We start from the raw sequence: 13,092 nt of genomic DNA on the forward strand, positions 1-13,092 counted from the left end.
GTCCTTACGTACGGAGGGACCCCTCCACCATTTCACCGAATGTGCCCTCGTCCATAGCAACGACACTGTGTTGAGGATGTGCACACCAAAGTAGTCTACGTGTATGGCTCCAAAGTAGTACACCTTGTGCCCTACTGCCACAGCAACCTCATCATAGCATCTGTGCTTGTTTGGTCCTGGTTTTACCTGATGTACGACCAAGCGTAACATTTCTCTGGCCAGCGAGTCAAACTAGAATCACTCAGTGTCGCTCTGTGAAAGAATGCTGCCTCATTGCACATACCGCCACTTTTGTTGGTACAGCAGCGCGAATGTGTCACACTAACTTCGCCAATCCGCAAAGCCAATGGGTTGGATTGGCCAATCAGTGAAGCAGATACCTGTTGATCTCCCTAATATGGCATAATGATCTCATTAGTGCCCTCTGCTTGTATGGAAAACAGACATCAATGTGACATCATATGATGTCATATTAACTCATTTGATGCCCACGAGGTGTCAACGCGTCAATCTCTTTGATGTCTCTATGTGCCCATCGACGCGTTTGCCTCGTTGTACAGTAAACTATACTGTACTGTAGCTACTTTACTTGGCTACCGCGCTGACAAAAAACACTACACTTCCCAAAATGCAGCACAAGATCATGTGACCGGAAAGTGCTGTCTGCCTCGTTCACTTCCCTGTAAAGCTGCTGCACAAACATGCAGTTTTCTCCAAATCTAGCTTTTAAATCACTTTCATGTTCAAAACACGGCCTTCTCTACCGGCCGTTACACTAACACTGTGGCGCAGGATTGTTAAAAAGCGGTCCTGACTGAAAGAAAATTTTTCGCGAAATAAACAGGACATGCTTGGATTGGATTACATTTACTCGGATTACTTTTTTTGCCAGGACCTCGAAGGTAGGTAAAATGGCGGGTTTGCCATGGGCACCAGCAAATGAACCCTTGCATTCATCGTGGGCACCAGATGTGTTAAAGTCCAAATTAGGGTTGTTCGATGTGGCCTAAAAATAAAATCTCTATTTATTTCTCAGAAAAGTCGATTTTCGATTCGGATTTAGATTTTTTGTTAAAAGAATAATACATTGTTTCAAACTATTTTGTTTTCATTTAAAAAATGCAAGGAAATGATTTTTTATTTGTTATTATTATTATTATTGGTTTTTTTTTTAATGTTTTTATATATCCAAATAGCAAAATGTAATAAAACAATAAGGGTAATAATAATAATAATAACTTTAGTTGCGCAACAATCACATACAGAAGTTAACTTAGCGTCCTTAGTGTTTCATTATCAATAGTGAGTGACAAAACAGACAAAACAAGCCAGCTCTTGAAGGCTGGTGAAACGGGGGAAAAAATAGCTAAGGCCGCCCCTGCACCACTCATGCACGGAGATGTTGATTGATTGTAAACGGAGGCAAAGCGCTTCGCTTCCCGACGCAAAATTAACACAGTGACAGGGACAGTAGGAGTAGACTACATTTTTTTTTTAAATCGTCCAAAGGAAAAAACCCGGATTTCGATAAAAAATCGATTAATCGAGTCCAAATATTGATTGTAGATTTGGTGGATCTGAGAATATTCAGCATATGAATTCGGAATGCCCTGAAGAAGGCTGTGTGGTGACGATGCACGCAGGTTATCCCAGTTTTCATTCCATTTCACCAGAAGAGTGCATTCCTTGCTTTTCCTTTTGTTGCACGTTTTCAGTCCTCCACTAGTCTCGCGTAGCCAGACAACTATTCCACAATCTCCGAATGCTATATGGAGTCTGGAACGGCAGCTCCCGAACGGCGAGTATCGGAAGTAGCCACTGCTGCACTGAACTGTAGTCCCATTGGAAACATAACAGAAACACACTCGCACAGACAGAGTCATTAGAGCAGCGTATTCTTGTTATGGGTGTATAGTTTAAGAAAGAAGACGGTATGTATTGTTGTTGTGAGGTGGATTTGGGGATTTTCCTTGAGGAATATTCTAATGTAGTAGAAGAAGGAACCGACCATGAAGAAGAAAAAAAGAAGAACAACAAAAAAACAAATCAAGTCACAAGCGCTAGATTAAAAACGATACAAGATAAAGACAGTTCTCGGAGTTGGGTCCAAGCGTGTTCCATTTGTACTCTCCTTGAAATTTTTACCATGTAGATGTGGGTCCCAGGGATGGAAAATGGGGGTCCGTGGCCCTAATGCATATCAAACTGGGGGTCCTCAGAAAAAAAATAAGAGTTTGAGAATCAATCACTGCTCTAGTGGTCCAGAGCAAATAAAGAAAAGAGGGGGGGAAAAAAAGAAAAAAAGAAAATGGTTGAGAACCACTGCTTGTACAGTGTGTTCCCATGTCTGGCTACCAGCTGATTCCCCACCAGCCTGAGAGAGACAGAGAGATAGAGAGAGAGACAGAGAGAGAGAGACTAGCAGAGCGAGGCGCTGTCATTATTATGACCCACTTCTGCCATTCCTTCCAGTCTCGCTGCACTCTTAATGCGCGTCCCAGGAGTTTATATGGGTCATTTACGGGGGCCAGATTAGTCGCTCCACTCCACTTATCCACGCCGAACACCGCCGCTTCCTCTCCAGGAACTGGTCGTCCTGTCCAGCGCTACGCTACAAAGTCTCTTGAGCGTTCAACTTATTAAAACGGTGGTGAAAGTGATCGTTGCAGTAGAGCAGTGGTTCTCAACCTTTTCAGGCCGCGGCCCCCAACATAATCATTTTTTAACCAGGGACCCCCCCACCCTGACCTGAGCACTAAGAGTTGAGGCATTGCATTTTGTACAACACAGTTCCATTGTGAAAATAGCAGATGGCATTGTGAGCCTATTTTCACAATTTCTGCCTCTGATATTTGACAGTTTGGCCAATGTTTTTGTCATTTTAGAGGTATTAACATGTCCTTAAATTATCACTTTAGAAATGTTCAGATACCCTCTATACACTTAAACTTTATGTTGGTTTGTTTACTGTTGAGTGATGAAACAATGTTGCACATTAAATTAATCATCTGGGGACCCCCCAAAATCATTTGGGGAAGCCCCTGGGATCCCGACCCACTGCTAACATCGCTCCAGCTCTTTAGTGAACAGAAAATAAATGTTCAGGTCGAGATCCAAATTTTACCCAATTACGAGAGAAAATGCGGATAAAAATATAATTTATCGGCTTAAAGGGTGTAGTTTTCCCGTTCCAACTTTGACTGCTCATTTTCGTTCTCTCCCCTGAATGTGTAAAATTGGTTTCCTGCTCTGAAAATGGGTGTTTTCTGTTTACTCAAGACGCTGGGGAGACCCCCAGGTGTTACTGAACAAACACTCTATCTAGGGTGCCGTGGCACAAATCCAGGGGTGCCTCAGAATACTTTGATAATTTTTGGAATTTTATCAATATCACTTCAGGTGAACCCACAGTAAAGACAGACCTGAGTTGCACTGTACTTGGTGCGATCTTTTACAGCCTACACTAGACCTATAGTCTCTTCACCGAAAATGGCAGACCTACAAGATCTACAACAATAGTTGCGTTTCCATGAAGTTTTTTTTTTTTTTTTTTGCGCATTAAGGCTTTTGCGCATAAATCTTTTTATGGAAACAGTTCAAAATTCGAATAAACTTTCATCATTCGCAAAAACATTTATGCGCTTGGAGGGGGTGGATTTTGAGGCTTTATAAAAAAAACGCAATGTGCATTAGTGCAATAGAAACGTGTCAGACAAGAAAAGGGGAATAAATGATGACGTTCTGGTCCATTGTCCTCCAAGTTAACACTTTCCCCTGCCACTTAACGTCCATTGCATTAGCGTTAGCCCACAAAACAAACCGTCTATGAACTCCGTGTGTAAATTCCTCCCGTTTTCACAACGTGCCAGCTGTAGCTCTTTACAGACTGTTGTTTGTTTGTGTCGCTCTTGCGAACTGGTGTTTCCCAAGGACCCTAAGCACAACGGTGGGGGCTAGTGGTTGGCAAGGAGGTAGGGAGCGAACTAACTACACTAATTCGAATGACACCCGCTGATGGAAACAGTCTTTTTGCGAATTTCTGATAATTCGCTTCCTATTTTCAAATAAGCTTTATGGAAACGCAACTATTGTGAGCTTGTGGATCGGCTATTTGTGGTGAATGTTCCCTCCCAGAATAGGGACGCCGGGGTTCAAGTGTTCAAAACGCCAAGTAGCCAATAAAAGTTATTTTCAGTCTGTCCTATTGGAAACCGATATTTTCTCCACTTTCCCTTGCACTTACATACTGTATCTTAGGAGAAGATATTTACATAATTATTTGACATAGATGTATGGTACTGAAAGTAACAATGTAATCCAGGGGTGCCGTGGATGAAAAAGTCATTTACAGGGGTGACCTGAGGCAAAAATGCTGCCATATTGAGCAGTGATTCTCAAACATTTTTTAGTTTAGAGGATTATTACCACCTCAGAAAATACTACTTCTAAATCCACCTCAGCACTTGCCCTTGCCACCACTGATAGTTAACTGAACTCTCCAGTTGAATGAACAGTTCTGATGATGTGCTTGTGTGGGTCGCACGGCTCCTGCGATTTCACTCTGCTCACACTCTGAGAATAGGACAAGTTATCTGTCGGGTAAGTTAAACCCAAAGGGGGGGGGGGGAGAGAGAGAGAAGACACTTTGATGAGCACCCGGTGGCTCAGTGTGTCCTCCTTTTGTTGCGCTTATTTAAGGCAGCATGGTCCTCAAGTTGTGGGCCGGGGCCCACTGGTGGGCCGCGAGTAGCCTACATTAATAAAAGAGGTCCCCCAAACAACTGAACATGTGCTCTATATTTTGTTGATGACCATGTAACATTAATATCAAAACCATTTATGTAGAAAAGAAAAAAAGAAGGGAAAAATCACACTTGTGTGAACTGAGCGGTGTGTGTGTGTGTGTGTGTGTGTGTGTGTGTGTGTGTGTGTGTGTGTGTGTGTGTGTGTGTGTGTGTGTGTGTGTGTGTGTGTGTGTGTGTGTGTGTGTGTGTGTGTGTGTGTGTGTGTGTGTGTGTGTGTGTGTGTGTGCGTGCGCAACAGCGCCCCTCCCTTAACTACTCTGTTAATCTAGCTGACTTCGAGTCAACATCTGCTCTGGTATTCCACAGGGCTCGATTCTAGGTCCTTTATTATTCTCCCTCTATATACTGCCACTGGGAGAACTTATTTCCGCTCACGGTGTGAATTTCCATTTCTATGCTGATGACACCCAGTTGTACCTTTCGGTGGCTCCGGATGACCCCTGTGCTCTAGACCCATTGCTGACGTGTGTGTCTAGCATAAAATGCTGGATGAGTGAGAACTTTCTCAAGCTAAATGAGGACAAGACAGAAGTTCTCATAATAGGTTCTACTGCCCAGAGAGAATCAATAATAAATAGACTTGGTAACTTGGCTAAAGAAAGTAACACGTCTGTTAAGAATCTGGGGGTGATCATTGATGCTGAATTAAATTTTAATACACACATTAATCATGTCACGAAGATTGCCTTCTTTCACCTTAGAAATATTGCGCGAATTAGAGCCTATCTGTCGCTGAACGATGCAAAAACGCTGATCCACGCTTTTGTTTTCTCTCGGCTTGATTACTGCAACGCACTTCTCTCTGGTCTGCCAAAGAAAACAACTGACAGATTACAACTTGTTCAAAATGCAGCAGCCAGAGTTTTAACAAAAACTAAGATAAGAGAACATATTTCTCCAGTTTTAGCGTCGCTACACTGGCTCCCGGTTGTTTTTAGGATTGATTTTAAAATTCTTTTACTTGTTTATAAAGCTCTTAATGGTCTGGCACCTTCGTACCTCTATGACTGCCTGCATAGATACGTTCCAACCCGCCCACTCAGGTCTTCTAGTGCAGACCTACTTGAGGCGCCAACAATGACATATAAAAACTAGACCAGGTCAACCTGGTTGTGCCAGACCCCCTGTCTGTCATCATCATTTATGACATCATACCTTTTGTAGGCATGTCATCATCATGTCATCATCATATATACCCTTTATATAGAAAACCCGGACAGACCGACATTTGCTTATGTAGGCCTACCCATTTCATGGGTCTGGCAAATATGGTGAAGCAGCTTTCTGCTTCTATGGACCGACAGCTTGGAATAAACTCCCACTACACCTAAGACAGGCAGCCTCGGTGGATAGCTTTAAAGCACAGCTCAAGACCTATTTCTTTACTCTTGCTTTTAGCTGAAGATTTTTTTTAAATCCCTGTGCTGCTTTTGACGTCCGCACTGCTCTGAAATTGTTCTTCAATGCTTTTATTTTTTCTTGCTTTATTGTAATCATTTTAATTATTTCTTTTTTATGTATTTTTTATTTTTATTTTACATTTTCTCTGTTAAGCACTTGTGCTTCATTTTATGCTCTGTAAAGCACTTTGAGCTGCATTTCATGTCATGAAAGGTGCTATACAAATAAAGTTTTATTATTATTATTATTATGTGTGGTCAGAAAAGGTTACTGCAGGCTACAGACAGACAGACAGACACGGAGACAGACAGACAGACAGACCCACACACACGGCCACGTATAGGAGCGTTGTGACCACCGCTCAAAAATAGGGTATACTATGGTACATTTTCTTAAAAAAAAAAAGAGAGATTTGTCTGTGGGCCCTCTCTCGGTCGTCCTCAGACGAGCTTCCATCGGAGTCTCCAATCTTTCCGGTTCTCCATACACCCGCTTGGTTTGCGATCCACTGCTTTAAGCTGTCTGTCTGTGTCCCTTTTATGCCCTTATAAGGAGAGTTCTGCATCCGCCTGTCTCTTGACTGATTTTGTACCCTTTATGCCCATGTATGGAGATCACTGTATCCGCCTGTCCGTGTCAGCCATGTACAAATATGGAGCCCAATATATGAATAAGAGTGTCATGCAGAGTGTTCAGAGTGCAGGGCAGGGCTATTGGTTTGTGGCCAAAACATTTTGCATTGGGGGGGCGGGCGGGGATGTGGGGGCCTGTCAACTGTAGCGCTCATATGGTACTACTGTGTGTGTGTGTGTGTGTGTGTGTGTGTGTGTGTGTGTGTGTGTGTGTGTGTGTGTGTGTGTGTGTGTGTGTGTGTGTGTGTGTGTGTGTGTGTGTGTGTGTGTGTGTGTGTGTGTGTGAGAGAGAGAGTATATAGCTCTCCCAGCACGCTCACAATCCGCCTACCGTGCCTCAAATTCCCAGGACGGCTCTGAAATTCCCGCTCACATTCCTGCCTAATACCAGAGATCCATGTGATGTGACTGAAAGAGAGCTGGCATACGAGCTGTGTGTGTGCGAGCGCAGGCACGTGCACACATAGACATCAAAGGGGGCTTGAGCCCCTGCCCTTTATCCGTCTGTAAAAAGTGCCCTCTCTCCAGACCATGAATGCAGTTTTCACTACTATGGTGAAAGAAATACAAATGCCCTCTTTCCATGCCACACCTGAAGGCAGCATTCAAGAGAATTGCCTTGTCCAAACTATCCTGAACTTGAATGCAGCATCTCGGGTTGAAAGAATTGCCCTCTCTGTGTAGAAATCAAGCATTGAAAATACCCGACCTTGCGACGCGTTGTGAGCTTGGAGGTTGTCTATTTTCGAGATTTTCACCAAAAGGCCCTTTTAGAAATTTCAGCCCCTGCCTCTCTAACATTCTCTGCACGTCCCTGCGTGCGCGCGTGTGTGTATGTATGTATGTACAGTATGTGTGTGCTTCCCAGTGTGGCACCTCGCTGAGACAAAGAGATCCCAGACGCTGTCCAGGCTTCGCCGTAGAACAAATCTCCCATGGACATGATGGAGTGAACCTGTCATGTTTTTACTGTAGCACACTGCCTGTCTGTCTGTCTGTCTGTCTGTCTGTCTGTCTGTCTGTCTGTCTGTCTTAATCCTCAGACACTCAACAGAGCTGAGCCTGGACTATTTGACCCCGCTGTTAGTCATACTGTTAGGAGCAACTCTTTTCAGGCCGCGACCTGTAAAATAATCATATTTTAACTGGGGAACCCACACACCCTACGAGCACTAAGAGTTGAGGCATTACATTTTGTACAACACGGTTCTATTGTGAAAATAGCAGATCTACATGCTCACAACGCCTGGCGTTGTGAGGCGTTGTGAGCATGTAGATCTGCTATTGTCTGCTATATTCGATAATTTGGCCAATGTTTAATTTGTCACTTTAGAAATGTGCAGACACCCTCTATACACTTATGTTGGTTTGTTTAGTGTTGAGAGAGAAAACAATGTTGCACATTAAACTAATCATCTGGGGAACCCCCAAAATAATTTGGGGACCCACCTGGGGTCCCTACCCACAGGTTGAGAACCACTACATTAGTCCACAGACACCAATTTGATGCCATGTTTTCTGCACTGTAAAATCTCCGCTGTGAATGTAACTCTGAGAGTGTACAAACGGAACTAGCTAACCCTGTAAGGGTCCTTTTAGTTCCATTTTGCACACTGTCTGGGTTTGTTTCATTCGAGCGAGGGGGTGGGTGCCCGGACCCCACGACGCTGAGATCCCAGCTACGCCCCCATGGATCTCTTCAGATTTAGCGGCCTTCGTGTCTGACTACAAGCCTGATCACAAAAGTCCTTCCTAAAGCCATGTCTGAGGAGAGAGTGCAGCCCTGTGGGCAGGGACGTGCAGAGAATGTTAGAGAGGCAGGGGCTGACATTTCTAAAAGGGCCTTTTGGTGGAAATATCGAAAATAGCAGACCTCCAAGCTCACAACGCGTCGCAGCGCGACGCGTTGTGAGCTTGGAGGTCGGCTGTTTTCGGTGCTTGATACCACACTGAACTACTAAGCATGATCAAGTCAATACAGGAGATAACGGCATGGATTTCTACACAGAGAGGGCAATTATTTCACCATAAGATGCTGCGTTCAAGTTCAGGAGAGTTTGGACAAGGCAATTCTCTTGAATGCTGCCTTCAGGTGTGGCATGGAAATGGGGAATTTGCATTTCTTTCTCCATAGTAAAAACTGCATTCCTGGTCTGGAGAGGGCACTTTTTTTTACAGACGGATACAATGGCAGGGGCTCAAGCCCCCTTAATGTCTATGTGTGCACGTACCTGCCTGTGGGCCTGTCTAGTCTGGGATCACTTCACTTTTTGAGGTTGTAACCGGTCTGGAGCGGAAACCACAACACGTCATGTTGTAGTACTCAAAGGACTACAATTTGCCGGAAAGATCAAACCGGATTCAGTTTTAACCCAAAATAATTCCCCTGCGCTCAAAGACATACTTTTAGGGCCTACTTAATAAACTCCTTGATGCGGAGTAGTTTTGCTTTTGAAAAAAATCGTTTGGTACATGCATCTTTTAGTCCAACTGTTAGCGACTGGCAAGACTACACTAGGCTACTCGAGCATTTTAAAAGGGATTGGGGAAACAAACAGGGGGAACCAAATCAAAGTGACGCTGCTTCCTCTAGTGGTTTCCGCGCATTAGGCGGAAACCAAACAGCATGTTGTGAACGAACACCAGGCTTTCCCCCAGAAAGCCTGGTAGGCGAGTGTAGGGCCTGTCTATGCGCACAGCACTGAAGTCTGTGTACTTGGTTTTAACTTCTCTCCCTCCCTCCCTCCCTCTCTCTCTCTCTCTCTCTCTCTCTCTCTCTCCCTCTACATTCCTGTGTGCCAGCCTGCTGCTGAAGGCGGGCATCGACATTAACAAGACGACCAAGGCGGGCACCGCCCTCCATGAGGCCTCGCTCTACGGCAAGACGGAGGTGGTCCGACTGCTGCTAGACGTAAGTCCATCCCAGGACGACCCCCCCCCCCCCCTCCCGGCGGCATGGATTTTAACCCATTTAGAACGGGGTACACATTTTGTGTATCATTATTTTATGAGTTAACTATTGAAAAATAGCAGATATACAAGCTTGTAGATCTGCTATTTTTGTCGTGAAAATTTGAATTTTGACCCGATTCTATAAGTGTCTTTTGAATCCTTCTAAGGTTTTTTGAAAAAAACCTGTGTTCCTATATCAGTAATCTGGCTATAGCCATCGTCAAAGAAAAGGTGCTTTTCACTTAACTGGAGCTCAGTTAGTCTGTTCTTGAGAGACTGCTATGTCAGTGGTTCTCAAACCTTTTCATGTGAAGGACCCCCAAAATGATATTTATTTGGCCACGGACCCCCATCTCAAAATGTTTAGTTCCAGGGACCACCCAGAAGCAAAATTTGAGTTACAAAGGTTTGCTTTGAAAATACATATATTCAAAGATTTGCACACATTTTCACAACTTTTTCAAAAATAGCAGATCTACAAGCTCGCAGCGCGGCACTCGGTGCCGCGCTGCGAGCGTGTATATCTGCTATTTTTCACTGGTTAAAGCAGTCAATAATTCTAGGCCTGAATGGGTTAAAGTTCTCAGTCACCGCCACTGATTTTGATTGGATTAGAACTCCTCTATGGAAGCAAGTTGTGCACTGAAAATGGCCGATCTACAAGCCTGCAGATCGTCCATTTCTGGTTATTAGTTATTCTAACCCATTCAGGACTGAGGCTGGTTCTAAAAAAAACGCCTTCTAAATCATGACCTAAGTTTGAAAAACATCAAATATCTATTCAAAAATGACAAAAAAAAAAAAAAAAAAAACATTATGCTGCTATATGTTGTACAAGAACCCCAAAAGGGTTTCCCGTCCTGAAGGGTAAAAACAACAAAAGGGGTTCCTGCCCAAAATGGTCATATATTGGCAATTAAAGGACAACTTTGTTTTTTTACAACAAGGGTTCATATTTTAGATTGTAATTAAAGAAAATAAAAAGTGAGTGTTAAAATGTTGTTTTATCGCGTTTACCATGCTAAAATGTGGGGCATGCATACGCATGGGGGCATGTGTACAAGTGGCTAAATATGTCTTTTTAGACAGAATAAGCCAGCAGTTTGTTTATTGCTATTTACAGTAACACTTCTAGCCCCCATAAGTCACATCCAACCATAAAAGGTTGCGTTGTATCTTGGGAATGGGCTTATTCTGTGTAAAATGACATATTCAGCTACTTGTACGCATGCCCCCAACCACTGAAATAAGAATCTCTAAAACAATAGAAAGAAGTAAATGAAATCAATTTAACACTCATCTTTTATATTCTTTAATTACAATCTAAAATATGAACCCTTGGTGTAAAAAAACTAAAGTTGTCCTTTAATGGAACACGCCTTTAGCAGCTTATTCCATGAAACCCTAATGGTTGTCTCGGATATTTCATAAGCAAAGGTTGATCTGCGATGTATGGCTGTATGTAGAACGGCAGCAACAGAGGTTTAGAACGCTAACCCCAAAACAGCTTTGTTCTACATAAACGTTTCTTAGGAAACTCGGCGCTAGTGCGTGGGGTGCCGCTTTCCCAATGTTTCCCATTGCACGGCTCACATGATCACAAAGTTTAGAACTTGCCCCAACATTTTCAGTCGTAAGATCTTATTTTGCTCGAGTTAAAGACACCCTTATTGAACATGACTCCTGTCGTCCTGTTTTGACGAGGGTCACTGTCTCTCTCTCTCTCTCTCTCTCTCTCTCTCTCTCTCTCTCTCTCTCTCTCTCTCTTGCACTGAAAACGTGTCACGGACGTAGGACGACGAGATTCAAGGTCTTCACTTTATGTCCATGTGGATTCAGGCTAAAAAAACCTGCAAAGTTCCCCTTTTAATTGCTCCCATTGGCTATAATTGACTATAATCTGTCTTTGCCACAGCATAATGAGTGTGATGGCTGTAATGATTTGTGTGGGATTCTCAGACGGGGTAATTTAGACCTACACTATATGTTACATATGCGCTTGTTTTCAGACTGCTTTTTAGATGAAATCACAAATTAACTGAAATGATTACTCCACCCATTTTCAACCTATCTTCATAGAATAGGCTATATCCACAGCAGCCATTTTGTCGAGAGCTTTCTTCTCTTCCCACTTCCTTCACAGGTGTTACCAATGATAATAATGAAGGCTCCGGGTCCAGGGACCCTCATGGTTCCTTGGGGATTCGAAATGACCCCTTAAAAGCCTTTAAGGAGTCATTTTGAACACCTTTTAAGTTAAAAGGTGTTACAGTTATGGTCCATTTGGTTCCATTCGTACACTCTTAGAGATATGGTCCTTGAAATAAAAGTTTTGAGAACCACGGTGCTCCATGAAATGGAACAGAGCCTCCAGAATGGCTGCTGTGCTTATTGGTCCTCCTCAATGATAAGATGGCACCATTTCTGTCTACTCAACTCTAGCGTCTCATTGGTGTGCTGTGGACAGTTCAGAAACCAGCCCACCAATGACATCATCGATTCCAACCTACTGTAACTACAGCCTTTCATCTTGCTAGAGAGTTGGAGAGTTTTTTTTTTTTGTTTTTTTTTTACACGCAAGTGTGTCGACTGAAATGGCAAAATTATTATGTCCAATGGCGAGCTTTACTGAAGACCTTTATAGTATTTGTGTTAGATTTTAGCGTTGGCTAATAAAAAGTAGCAGATATAAGACATAATGCGTAAGCTTGTTGCATCTGCTATTTTTCAGAAATCTTGAATGCGTTAGAAAAACGTTGGATGAATTATAATTATGAAAAAGGTCCGAGAACTACTGAGGAAGTTGCTTTAGATGAGTGTCAGTTAAAAAGCTTTCATACTTCGAGATTCGAGAGGAAATGGATATCAGAAAAGTAAGAAAGAAAATGAGCCAACAACAGCTGTCACCATCATGTGAAATCAGTACTAACGGTACAAAGCCAGTGACGCGGAGCCAATAATAAAGTGTGCAGATGTAACCTCATGGGTTCATTTGGTTTTATATCTGTGCACTTCGCGGAGTTAAAACCTGATAAATTACCACAGGCAGGGGTGTCGTACAGTGGGAACGCATTATTATTTAGTGCTTTAACTATTGAAAAGGAGCAGATTTACAAGCTCACAGCGCGGCACCGAGTGCCGCGCTGCGAGCTTGTAGATCTGCCATTTTCGAAAAATCTTGAAAATGTGTGCAAGTCTTTGAATATTTCAAATCCTTCAAATGATATGTATTTGGCCACAGACCCCCATCTCAAAATATTTAGTTCCAGGAACCCACCCAGAAGCAAAATTTGAGTTACTAA

At 43.1% G+C, this 13,092-nt stretch overlaps 1 protein-coding gene across 2 annotated transcripts in view; it reads left to right on the forward strand.

Annotated features, from left to right (window-relative positions):
* Positions 1 to 13,092, forward strand: part of caskin2 (CASK interacting protein 2) — a 177,334-nt gene that overhangs the window by 113,300 nt on the left and 50,942 nt on the right. For both annotated transcript variants that reach the window (XM_080724985.1, XM_080724986.1), the window contains one exon: positions 9,641 to 9,749. In XM_080724985.1, the coding sequence (XP_080581111.1) occupies positions 9,641 to 9,749 (109 nt within the window). The remainder of the gene's footprint in view (positions 1 to 9,640; positions 9,750 to 13,092) is intronic.

Source organism: Nannobrachium achirus (assembly GCF_963921795.1).
Source record: "Nannobrachium achirus genome assembly, chromosome: 4".
NCBI lineage: Eukaryota > Metazoa > Chordata > Actinopteri > Myctophiformes > Myctophidae > Nannobrachium > Nannobrachium achirus.